The sequence below is a fragment of the Ambystoma mexicanum genome, chromosome 4q, assembly GCF_040938575.1.
Source record: "Ambystoma mexicanum isolate Mex_15411 chromosome 4q, UKY_AmexF1_1, whole genome shotgun sequence".
In the NCBI taxonomy this organism is placed as follows: Eukaryota; Metazoa; Chordata; class Amphibia; order Caudata; family Ambystomatidae; genus Ambystoma; species Ambystoma mexicanum.
In genome coordinates, this window is record NC_090928.1 from 1,248,492,722 (window position 1) to 1,248,506,164 (window position 13,443).

At 47.5% G+C, this 13,443-nt stretch overlaps 1 protein-coding gene across 5 annotated transcripts in view; it reads left to right on the forward strand.

Moving 5' to 3' along the window:
- LOC138468321 (exportin-5-like) overlaps window positions 1-7,451 on the forward strand; it is a 2,334,215-nt gene extending 2,326,764 nt beyond the window's left edge. For 4 of the 5 annotated variants that reach the window (XM_069608827.1, XM_069608826.1, XM_069608825.1 and 1 more), the window contains one exon: window positions 6,506-6,891. In XM_069608827.1, coding sequence (XP_069464928.1) covers window positions 6,506-6,751 — 246 coding nt within the window. In that variant the 3' untranslated portion in view covers window positions 6,752-6,891. Of the gene's footprint in view, window positions 1-6,505 lie in introns of all 5 variants that reach the window. The other variant, XM_069608824.1, reaches the window with a different exon arrangement.
- The last annotated feature ends 5,992 nt before the right edge of the window (window positions 7,452-13,443 follow it).

The following is a 13,443-nucleotide window of genomic DNA, read 5'->3' on the forward strand; positions in this document are numbered from 1 at the left end:
GACGGACACAACGCCATTTTAGAAAAGAGTTCTGGGGCAAAGACCCAACCAGTGATTTTATATTAAATAAATAAACCAGCGGTATCTTTAACATTGCACCAAAAAGTGGTGCGTTTAAAATCAATGGGAAAATCCCATAGGAAATATTCCGATGGAATATTTTGCATGGTAACCACTGCCACCAGCCAGAAACTCGACAAGGGGGGACTGGAGAGTGCCCCCTTGGAAACAGACCCAGGGGCAATCAAATTAACCCCTTCCAGTACTTCCACAGTATGATGGTTTGTGCTGGTTCTGTTCACAATTTTGGACTAGTAAAGTCAATGGTGACTTTACATGCCCTGGGAGACATTAGTCAGTCCCAGGGTATGGAGTCGATGTTTGGGGGTCACTATGACACCCCTGTGTTACTGCACTGAGGGTGCTGTGTAACACATACACAAAAACAGATGATACCCTATGGAGTAAAAGACCCCATAGCCCATAAGCACACAAAAAGTCAGACATACCTCAAATCATGCCTACGAGTGGGAGGAAAAGAGTCTCACTCTTAGCAGGAGAAAAAAAAAACAAATCCAGCAAAGCTGCTGGGGGACTCACTAGGTTTGGGAAATTAGCCTTATAGGAGAATTCTCCTTAACAGCCTGACCTTCCTGGGCCTCATCTGGCACACAGGCTCCGATAGGATCTTTCCTAGGGAGGACAAGGTCACGGCTATCAAGAGAGCCACGGCTCACTTCCTCTCCATGACGGTGACCTCGGCCTGGTGGTGCCAACACTTGATGGGAATAATGGCAGCGGTCCTTCTGGTCGTACCCCACACAATCCTCAGGATGTGGAGATTGCAGCTGCAATTCGCAGCCTCATGGAATAGGAGAGGGGCTCCCGAGTGGAGCCAGTCAATATTCCTTCGTCTCTCCACCTGGACCTCACTTGGTGGTCCGCGGACTGCAACCTGCGGCCAGGCAAGCCCTTCCAGTAGCCCCTCCCCCTCAGGTCACCATTACTACGGATTTGTCTCTGGAGGACTGGGGTGCCGCTCTGGGCAGCCACAGCGTCTGGACTCGACAGGAACAGGAGTCACATCAACTGGCTGGAGCTGAAAGCCATCTGGCTGGGCCTCAAAGCCTTTCTCCCCCTCATCAGGGGCAAGACAGTGCTTATCCAGACAGACCACCTCACCAGCATGTACTATGTCGACAAGCAGGGGGGCACCAGGTCCCCTCCCCTTTGCAACCTAGCGATCAGCATGTGGGAATGGGCACTGGAGAACATCATCTACCTCAGGGTCAACTCCCGGAGGAGTCCAACCTGGAAGCGGACAGGCTCAGCAGACTGGGAGCGGACAATTAAGAGTGGCAATTGAATGACCTGGTACAGATGGGGGCACTCCCAAGTGGATCGGTTTGCCTCCTGTGACAACGGGAAATGCTAGCAGTTCGCCTCCTGGCAGGGCCAGGGCCCCGGCTCCCTTGGCGACGCATTCCAGATACCATGGAACGGCATGCAGGCGTATGCCTTCCCACCCACACCCCTGGTCCACGGGGTCCTCTGCAAAATCAAGGAGTCTTATCACCTCAGCTTCATCCTGATAGCTCCCTGGTGGCCGGCGAGGCATGGTTTTCCGAGTTTCTCAGCCTCTCGGACAGACCTCCCATTCACCCATCGCTGGGCCCAGCTCATCTCCTGGCACAGCAGGGGGGCAGAGTAGTTCACCCCGCCCCTCACAAGTTAGCCCTCGCAGCATGGTTCCTGAGCAGGTCACGCTCAAGCACTTGAACCTTTCCCAGGATAACCTAGAGATCATTCAGGGTGCCAGAAGCAAGGCTACTAGGACCCAATACAAGAGTAAATGGTCTAGATTCTGCCATTGCGCCGACTCTAAGGCGATCGACCCCCTGAAGTGCACTTTGGATGACGTACTTTCATTTTCGGCGCACCTCGCCCACTCCTGTGTGCAAGTGGACACCTGCCGCACATGTTTGGCGCCCATCGGGGCTTACAGGCGGGGCTTACCGTAATTCAGAGCAGGGCTTGTTCTCCTCCAACCCGGTGGTAAAGCGACATTTGGCTGTCCTCCATAGGCTTTACCCGCCTATAATGAAACCACACCCTGTGTGGGACCTCAATATAGTGTTGGGCGCCTTGGCACACAAATCTTTCGAGCCAATGGCGTCCGCGGACATCAGGCTGGTCACCATCAAAGACAGCTCTGCTGGTGGGCCTCACATCGGCTCGCAGAGTCAGCGAGGTACAGGCTCTGGTGGCCCACGAAACGGATGATTTCCGGGAACATAAGAAGCTGTCGGTCGGTAAGGTGTCCAAGCCCCGGAAGGCGAGGTCCACTGGGCTTTCGACAGACGATTCGAGGGGCGACTCTCCGCATCGTAGTCGTAAGTCTAGGGGGTCTCGGTCCCGGAGTGGGTCCCGCCACTCCTCAGCCTCTTCGAGGCACTCACGGAAGTGCCGTCATCGGTCGCATTTCCCATCCTCGTCCGAGGACTCCACCCGTCGCCGGGTTACTTATCCCACCAAGCATGCGACTCTGGAGGAATGGGCTTCCTTCGGTAAGAAAATGTTGGTGATTCTTGAATCGCATGGCACCGGTCCGTCCACGCCTCCGAGTGGGGTCAGGCGTGACCGTACTAGAGACACCGCTCGTACGCCTTCGGGCTCGGGTGGTCGGCACGATTCGCGGGAAAAGTCCCGCTCGGACAAGGGGAATCGTTCTAGTCATGCCCGTTCCAGGTCCTGGTCCTCGACGCGCTCAAGACTGTGTGCACCTGTGACGTCTTTGTTGGGGAGAATTCTCAGTTAAGGCTAATTTCCCAAACCTAGTGAGCCCCCCAGCAGCTTTGCTGGATTTTTGGGGTTTATTTTTTTTTGCTCCTGCTAAGAGTGAGACTCTTTTTCTCCCACTCTTAGGCATGATTGAGAATGTCCTTTGACTGTGAATGTGTTTTATGGTCTATGGGGTCTTTTACTCCATAGGGCTTCATGTGTTTTTGGTATGTGTGTTACACAGAACCTCAGTGCAGTAACACAGGGGTGTCATAGTGACCCCCAAACATAGACTCCATACCCTGGGAATGACTGTCTCCCAGGGCATGTAAGGTCACCATTGGCTTTACTAGTCTCAAATTGTGAACAGAACCAGTACAAACCATCATATTGTGGAAGTACTGTTGGGGGTAATTCGATTGCCCCTGGGTCTGTTTTCCAAGGGGGCACTGTCCAGTCCCCCCTTGTCGAGTTTCTGGCTGGTGGCAGTGGATACCATGCAAAATATTCCACCAGAATATTTCCTATGGGATTTTCCCATTCATTTTAAACGCACCACTTTTTGGTGCAATGTTAAAGATTTAAAGATACCGCTGGGTTATTTATTTAATATTTATTCCCCGGTTGGGTCTTTTTGCCAGGACTCGGTTTTAAAATGGCGTTTGTGTTCGCCTCTGAAACTCTAACCCAAGTCGAGTCCTTTGTTCCACTTTTTGGCGGGCTTCTCCAAAAAAGCCCTCCAAATGGTGCCACTCTGTCTGGGGTCTACAGGATGTGTGGGAGGGGGATCAGGCACCCTGGACTGAGTTGCCTGGGCAACTCAAGTCACACTCTTGTGTGATTGACCCAGTGGTGAGCCGCCCGGCTCACCACTTAGCATGTTTGAGTGACAGCTAGGACTGATGAATGGGGGTTTTCTGCATAAAAGCAGGGCCTTGGGGACAAGAACTTCAGAAGTCGCCACAGGACCTAAAGAATCCGAAGAGGGAGAAGCTGAGCCGACCTGCAATGGCAACACCACCGGTGGAGCCCTGCTGAACCGCCTCACCGCTTCCCGACGACAGTGAAGATCTTCATCCTGGAGAGTCTTCTTCCTTTGAACTGGTGCGGTTAACCAGTTTGCCCTCTTTTCGCCTTCCTGGATTGTCTCGTGGTCGAATCGCCCGTGCCAAGCGTCCCCGGTGGCCGGATAGCCACGCTTCACCACTACCACGAATAAAAGGGTAGTACCTTTTAACCGAGAAACTCTGCGGCTGGTTTCTTCCCTGGCAGTGCAACGACCTCCAGCTTTCCTCCACGTCGAGACCTTCTCTTCCCCTGGACGAAGCACCAACTTGCAACCGCTGCCAGGAACAACTGCCCCCGCTGGAGCTTTCTCACCATTTCAGGTACTGTCCCCCACCTGGTCTCCCTTGCAACAGACTGTTCAAGGTGTCCCGTAAATCTTTGACTCTCTATCCTGTGGTGACCTGGGACCTGTTAACTAACTTTTCTGAACTGATCCAACTCATTTTGAACTATCTGCAAAGACTTTTAAAGTGTACTTCAACTGTGTGATCTTGGGCACATTCAGCCTTCTTCTCTCCAAGAGTGGGCCTGGCCTTTGATCTTTCTTGCTCTACAGTAGACTCTGCCTTTCTTGACTTGCTGTGGTTCTTTTAAAAGTGTTGGTATTATGTGCTTTCCTAATTCTGCCTTTTCCCTCCCTTTTTAAATAATTATTGGAGTGTCATCTTGGTTAAGCGCTCACCTCTGTATTGATAATAAGTGGTGTTCTTTTCCTAAGACTTGTCGAATAATTAATCGGGGAGGTGTATATATTTCTAGTGACTGTGTTTTAACTTGCTTGACATATTAGTGCCAATGTATTTTTACAAGTGTGTTTTTAAATAATTATATGCTTTTATACCTAAGCTCTGGTCAGTGTTTGCTTGTGCTACTGTATTTTTGTACCTAATGTGTATACTCTATATACTGTAACTCTTCTTGAGCAAAGTCTGACTGCTCAGCCACAGCTACCAGGTAAATCTGGGTGGTACAGACTGCTACCAATTGGGTTTACTGCCAACACCTGTAGTCTTAAACTTTTTGCAGTGGTTCCTAAGGGAACTGCACAGGTTTCTGCCTAACATCATTGTAGGCCACAGTCCCGTTCCTTCTCAAATTCCTGGACAGAGCTGCCTATATCCAGATTCAACGCCATCTAGAATCTAAACAAATCCTAGGAGTCCGCCATGGTACTGAGTGGGCACTACTTGATCTGAAAAACCAAATGGATGCCATTAGAGACCATGGAAAACCGGCCCTGCTGCTCCTCTTAGACCTATCCGCAGCCTTCGACCTGGTAGATCACAGTATTGTATGTCACATCTCACCTCTGCAGCCGCCTTCTCTCATGAAGTAGCAGCTTGGATCACCTTCTTTCTAGAAGGTCGAGTTATGAAGGTATTCTCCGACCAAGCTAGCGAATCACCCGCTCCCATCAACTGTGGAGTACCCCAAGGCTCTTGTCTCTCCCATGCTGTATAATATCTTAACTAAGCCTCTGTTCGACCTGCTAGACGCTCAGGGTATTATCTACACAAACTATGCGGATGATATACAAATCCTCCACTCACTATCAGGCACCTACACTCAAGACTCTGCCTTGCTAAACACCATATACACCACCATGCAGGCATGGATGGCAACCCACAGCCTTTGCCACAATGATGAAAAGACAGAACTACTTCTAGTCGGTCAACACTCAATCCTAAACAAATTGGACAAGGATTACACTGCCTTCAACATAGACGGTAAGATGATCACAGTATCACAGGCTGTGAAGACCCTTGGGGTTTACCTAGATGCTACCCTCTCCCATCAAGTAAATGCCATATCCTCATCTGCAGCATATGCCACTAAACTCCTCATAGCAGCAAGACCATATCTATCTGAAGATAACTGCTTAACTGTTGTACGAGCAGTGATAGACGCAAAATTGGATTACTGCAACATACTTTTCGCCGGCACATCCTCACATAACATACACAAGCTCCAGATGATTCAAAATAATGCCTTATCAGCGGCATTCAACCTACCTAGACATGGCCACATATCTGATGCAAGGAAAGCCGTACACTGGCTTCTGATACAGCAAAGAATCCTTTTCAAGACACTCACCATTACCCACAGGTGCATATGAAAAGTGTCCCGACCATACCTAGCTCAATAAATTGTTCTCCATCAAACAGGCAGGCCTACCAGAACACCCTACACCTATAGCCTGATTCAACCAAAATTCAAGCAAATCAGAGTGGGAGACTCAAGTTTCCCAGTCCTCGCTGCAAAACATTGGAACGCCCTCCGCAGCCCCTAACAGCAAAACATTCTTACTGGGCCTTTCGAAAATCCCTAAAAACCTGTCTATTTTCCTGAATTGTTGACTATCACCACCCAAATCTGTAGTCTAGGTGTTGAAATGGTACTTGTCGCTGTAACATATGAACAAACATTGTCATGTTTCTACCTGTATGTTTACCTATTCGTATGTACCTTACCTATGCATATGTACCACTGCCTAATCTTGATCTAAGGACTTTCCCAGCCTATGGGCACCATGTAACTGAATTGTAGCACCCTGATGCCTGAGGGCGTGTGTGTGCTTTATAAATGCAAAATATATATATATATATGTTGACAAAGATACTAAGTTAAATGTTTGTCTTTTTGTTCCTATATGCAGCAGGTATTTCAGAAGTTTAGTCCTGAAGCAAGTGCCATAAGTACTGCCCCTGTGCCACCCTTCAAGAAGCAAAAGAAAGGGCCCGCTGCCCATGTACCTGATCATGTACTACTAAATCCTCAATATCCTTTTAAGAAATCGATGGACAGTTCCTTTCCAAAGAAAGGGTGGCGGGCCAGGCAGAGGGCAAAAGGGCGTAGAGATGTGCTGCCGTCCGACAGAGTAAAAGCATTTGTGAGAAAATAGGTTGTTTCGGGTCCCATTTAAATGTACCTTTCTCCTTTTTGTTTTCTCAATAACTCTCTAGTTTTACTTTGAATGAAGGAACATTTTGAAAATATTTGCTCTTCAGCTGACACTTGGAAGTATCCAAAGCATGGATGCCTTGGTTTTTACTTTCTGCAGTCACTCGTTCCAGTTCTGCCCATATTTTAGTTCTCTTTATCTTTGGACCAGAAGTATTGGACATTTACTTGTCAGATTCTGTGACTTTGGACATGCACTTCCTATCCTTAGTTAATCGAGGATTGTGCTTCTCCTGCCTGCTACTCAGTCACTTTGTCTTGAAAGTGAAAGTCAATGTGTTAAACCACTGAGTTCTGCAGTGACATGTACTGTTTTCTTCAAATATTCCAGCCTGTTCTGGGAAGGACTATACATTTCTCCTGTCTGTTATTGTTTTATTTTAGTTTTGAGTGATTCTGAATTGGTGAGCAGACCTATCTGGCCTGTCATTGCTTGTTACCAATTACCAGGACTACCCAAAAGAAGCAACTTCTCAAACCGGCTACAAATGATCTATGCTGTTCTGAGAAAATTGTTCACTTCTCGCAATGACTTACCATGAAGTTGAAGCTGTAAATTGTGTCTCCAAGGTTTTGCAAACGTCCTGTAAACTGTATGGTTAACATTTCTTTTATCCAATAAAAATACCAAAAAAATCCTATTATTGTCTCTAATCATTGTAGCAATATAACCCTTGCTCACAGCACAGAAATTGGCAAATTCAAAGTTGCAAATTCAAATGTCTGATTTTTCATGTTTTCCTAATATTGTGAATACAGTAATGCAGATATTGCACACTTGTTCATTTTGAGGGATCTCCTAAATAGTCACAAATAATTGTAGCACAGTGGTCTTAAAACAGGTGGGCCTGAAGGATGTCCAGGGTGGAGAGGGAGGCAGACTGTTTTAAAAGGGATTAAATTGTCTGTTTTTAATCTTTATATAAAGCAGACAATCTTTTAGTTTGTTCCCTATACAATTCCATACCATTCTGCACCAAATATGGCATAGTTACCTGTTGGGACCCTTCGGACATTACTGGCTACATGACATTTGGCCTTCCCACTCCTTTCTCTGGATTTCAGCCGCTTTACACATGAGACGGTTGCCTGCCATCAGCGAAGCATCAATGTGGTTGTAGAAGGATCGGATAAAGCTCATTTCAATGGATTGCTTTTCTCCTGCAGATTACCCATATGATAGATATCCTCATCCAGCTCTGCTGCTCAGAAACCTTTTTGACATAGACCTCAAATCAGCTGTTGATCCGTCTTCCTTGGTGCTTGATCAGCAGCTCGGGGCGTGACGTCAGGCGTCGTGTATATATACCATGTAACTACACCACATACCTAAATTCCTTTTTTCCACGCGCGTGCACGCTGCTTCGGGCACACAATGAGTCTTTCACTCAGCGTTTTTGACTAAAATCATCAAATGTCACTTAAAATTCCTCAACTGCAATGTCCTCAACGGGTTTCAGGCTTCAAGAGGTGCACTGACTGCCCTTCCAAAATGAGATTGACCGACCCGCACAACATTTGTCTGTGGTGTCTGGGTGCGGAACATGACAGAGAGATGTGCGTCATGCTCCAAAAGGCAGCCAAAATCTATCAGTGAGCGGGCTGCCAAACTTGCTTTGGGCCGAACGTCCCTGAAATCTCTGGCACAGTCGCTCGTCTGGTCTGTCGAGGCCGAGCCGGAAAGACCCACTCCCGAGAAGGAGAGGGAAAAGCATCAGCGAAAAACCAAAAAGCGGTCACACTCGAGTCACCCTTCCTCGTCCTCATCGCGTAAAAAGAAGAGACATCCTCGTCATTGACACAAGTCCAACTCGTCGTTGGAAAAAAGTAATCCCTCGGCTGGGCCGACCACTCGAAGAGTGTGACATTTAAAAAAAAGAAATACTCAAGATATTTAATAATCAGACTGCTGCAGGTGCGGGCCCTCCCCTCCCCCTCCCAAACAGAAAGCCTCGGCAGCGAAAGCGGCATCCGGTACTCCCGACCCCTCTCACGCCAATCTGCCAACACCATGGATGTCAGAGAAACCTTGGGGCTCGGCGTCAAAAAAGCTGCATAAAGCACCGACGGTGGTTACATCTCTTGAGCTTCGACAGGCTGACATTGCTGCATTACTCAAACCTCGATGGATGACGACGGCCGTTCAGTCGGCGTCAAAAGAAAAACCCTTAGCACGACTATCATCAATGGATCTTTCGTTTCACACGCAAGGTGAGGGTTCTTCGAATCCATGACATCGATTTTTGGCATCGACAATGATGATTATCATGGGGACACTGATCCCTTTTATACAGAGTTGGGAGGTGTTGATTTTTTCGTCAACCCAGCTGACTTGTTGGCTTTAGCCCAAGGGTTGCACAACACCAGCGGTCTGGACATGTCTCCAGGTGTTGAATTTCAATGGATTGCTTTTCTCCTGCAGATTCCTCATCTTGATAGTTAACATACAGCTCTGCTGTTAAGAAACGTTTTCGACAGAGAATGTAGTGGACCTCGACACGATATTCGCCTTGCCTTGCTGGCTGCTCAGTCGTTTGCTCCGGACGTGACATCAGGCGTATAAATACCACGTCACTACGTCCCATGCTTCAGTTCCTTTTCTCCACTTTCTTCCTTTTCATGCTTGCACACTGCATTGGGAACACAATTGTATATCGAATTTGAAATGTTTTCTTCATAAACCTCGACCGCAATGTCTACTCACTAGGTTTCAGGCTTCAAGAGGTGCATCGATTGCGAGACCAAAATGACAGTGATTTATCCCCACGATGTCTCTGTGAGGCCTACGCATTGTGCTCTAAAATGCAGACGTAATCCTTACGTAACAGAGCCGGGAAACTGGCTTTGGGCCGACCGTCGACAAAATCTCTGGTGTGGTCATTTTTCGTCTTTGTGCAAGAAGAAACAGCGCCACCACCGACGCGAATCCAGCTCGCCATCGGAACAAGGTAAGGGACCAACCTCTTGAGAAGAGTGGGAGAGTTTTTAAACATTTCCAGCATTTCAGTTTTAACAGGCTGCTCTCGGTGCGAGTCCTCCTCCCCCTCCCCACGACCAGCAAGCCTTGGCAGTGAAAGCAGTGCTCGATTTTTCCGACCCCACGCTAGCCGGTCTATCGACTACATCAACCAAGCTTTTAGGCTTGACGCCGACAAAGGTGCAAAAACAGTCCACGATTGTCTATCAAAAGGCTCATACCCACCACGTGCATTTGTCATCCTGGCCTTCCTAGGTGCCAAAAGTAATTTCCTCTGCGCCGTTCACTGTTCCGATGGCGAAACCTTCAACGCCAACTATCCGAAACGGTTCTTTTGTCTCGGTATCTAGGACAGGATTTTTTGAGGCTATGCAATCGATCATCAACGCAGACCACCCGAATGACCAAGGGGACATCGATTCGATTTATTCTGCCACTGACTGGGTCGATTTTTTTTGACAACCAGGCTGATTTATTAGCCTTAGCCCAAGGTTTACAAGACACATCCCCTGATCTTGAAGGCCAACGATATAAGCATACTCATGCTAAATTCAGGGCCTTAGTGGAAACAGTGGTAGACACCCTTGGCTTAAAATCATCTGCTGCACCCCCTTCCGGGGTATGAACTCACTGATATCCTAGACGAAGGTCCAACAGTTGAGCATAATATGCCTTTCAGTCCGGCTATAGCTGTCCCTGGGGGGAGCGAGGGGGTAATCTGTATTTTATCCCCCATGTGGTAGGGTAGAGACACAGAGCACCCCAGCCTAGGTTCTCTATATGGTAGCTATGGACGAGCAACCAAGGCTTAAGCTCTCAGGAGATGATGCAGGCTGATTCATAAGTACAGTGAGTCCCCCACGCCCCAAAAAGGAATGTCCACACAGTTTTTTTAATCTAAACATAAGGTTCAGAGATATATATACAAAATTCAATAACACCCTTTGTACTCTGGTAATTCTATAATGACAAATCTATACAATTCTATGTGGTACCACTCTTGGACTTTATATTCCTTTAAAATGCATCAACTGCTGGCAGTTATAATAGAGCATACAAATCATTCAGTAAGGTGTATCAGCATAGAGAAGGAAGGCAGGTTAAGGTCAAGCAATGGCAGAATGCTTTCTTTGGATATAGATGCACAATTCTAAATGAGGATCCCCCCACCTGGTCAACCTGTAATAAGAGAATTAACACGCCCAGTCCATAAATGCTTAATAAGCCTTGCTTCTTGGATAAAAAGTTCCACTTCAATGTACCTGAAGTGGAAGAGTTTTGTCGACGGTATCCTTCGAGGGTGGACTCCCTTTCAAGCAAGAGCCACTGGGCATCAAAAACCTCGAGGGAAAGTGGAACACTTGTGGCCATACAGCAGCTTTGACCTTTACAGTGCTCTTCGACTATTGTTTCCTCAATGGTGGAAGTCCTGGGAAGGTTAGGCGTGCGGTAGACCTCGATTCAAAGTGTTTGGTACCGCAAGTAAGACCCTGTAGACATGAAAGACCTTTGGCAGTGATGGATTCGGATGTCGGGGGGATCGCGGTCAGTGTCCTCTGGTCTGTCGGTGCTGCAGCCACAGCACGTACCTCGGAATAGCTTCAGCGATCGGGACTCGACCAAAGGCTGGACTTTGGATCTTGACTCTGTCATTGTCCTTGGAATGTCTTTGTCGGCTTCTGGTGGCGGGAAACTGTTAGGGAGTATTCTCTTCTAAGGCTAATTTCCCTTATCTATAGAGTCCCCCAGCAGCTTTGCTGGATTTCAGGGGTTTGTTTTCTTACTCCTACTAAGAGTGAGACTGTCTTTCCCACTCTTAGCTGTATTTTGATGTATGTTTCAGCCTATTTTTGTGCTTATGGGCTATGGGGTTTTTCTCACCCTCATAGGTATCGTCTTTTTACATGTGTTACACATCACCCTCAGTGCAGTAACCCAGGAGTGTCGTAGCGACCCTCAAACATACTCTATACCCTGGGACTGACTACTGTCTCCCAGGGCATGTAAAGTTACCATTGACTTTACTAGTCAATAGTTATGAACAAAACCAGTACAACCCATCTTACTATGGAAGTACTGGGAAGGTTTAATAGTTTTTCCCTAGTGTTCAATTACTAGGGGGTACCATACAGTCCCTCTCTCCAAAGTTTCTGGCTGGTGGCAGTGGTTACTACCGTAAATATTCGACCGCAACTATTTTCCTATGGGATTTTCCCATTGTTCGAGGCTAACACTTTTACTAACAGCCTCTAACATACCGCCGGTTTATTTTAATATTAACTTTACTCCGGTAGGTTTTTATTGCCAGAACTTTAATAATATTTCTTTCTCGTGTCTTTCTCTGAAATCCTAACCGTGGTCGGGGATCCTTTGTTCGTCCTTTTGGCGGGCTTCTGCACAGAAGCCCTCCTTTCGGCGCCACTGGGGTAGACGGGATGTGTGGGAGGGGGAATAGGCGGCCTGGACAGGGTTACCTAGGCAACTCGAATCACACTCTGCCCCGATAGGCTGGGGGGTTATCCCGCCAGGATAGCCACCCCAATGTAACAGCTCGGCTGTATGAATGGGGGTCTTTCTGCATAAAAGCAGGGTGCTGAGGACTGGAGGACAAGACGTTGCCACTGGAACTCAGAAGCCGAAGAGGAGAGAAGCCAAAGACATCTGCAACGACTGAACCACGGGTTAAGCCCTGCTGCAGATCCTCACCACTTTTCTCCAGCAACTCAAGAAGTTCTTCACCTGCAAGAGTCTTATTCCCTTGAGCTGGTGGTGTCAACCATTTCACCAATCGCCTTCCAGGACCTGCCTTGGTCGAATCGCCAGTGCCAAGCACTAGGAGACAGGATAGCCAGGCACCCGTCCACCACGACCGCGATTTAAAGGAGCGTACCTTTTATTCTGTTTTGGCAGCACCACGGCTGGTTTCATCCCTGGGCAGTGCAGTAACTTGAACCTTCCTCCACAACGAGAGCCTCTCTTCCTCTGCTGGATCTCCTGAACTGCAGGAACTGCCAGGAACTACCACCACCGCAGGAGCCTCTTCCACTTTCAAGGTACATTGTTCCGCCAGGCCTCCCATTTCGTGGGGTATTGCTAAAGGTGTTTTAAATCCTTTACTTAACTTCTGGGTTGGCCGCCTTTTTGTCTAACATTATCTTCCTACGTCCTGCAACCGCCTTTTCAATCGTTTAACAAACACTTGACTGCAGCTACTAGAATATTTTGAACCTAGGCACTTTGCCTTGTGCCACTGACTCTGGCACAGGCCTCTCGACTCTGGCTAAATCTTTTACAACTACCTTCTCTAGATTATTTCTCATCAAGAAATGTGTTGGTGCACCTAAAACTCTTATAACCACCTTTCCTTCCTCTTTATATATTGCTGAATTGCCATTTTGCTCGGTTTTCACCAAAGTACTGTTGATGCTAAAGTGCTGCCTTGCTTAACTTGTTCAAAATCCAATTGGGAAGTGTTGCTGGTGTGTTTAAGAGACTAAACCTGTATAACTTGTTCTTTCCCTCCCTCTGAAGAAATTGTTAGAGGGCCATTTCTCCTTAGTTTACACTGCCGTTTTGCTCAGTTTTCACTCTTGCTCAAACTTGTCTACAATTTAAATAGAGCGTTGTGTATACTATTCTTGACTGTTTTAACTTAC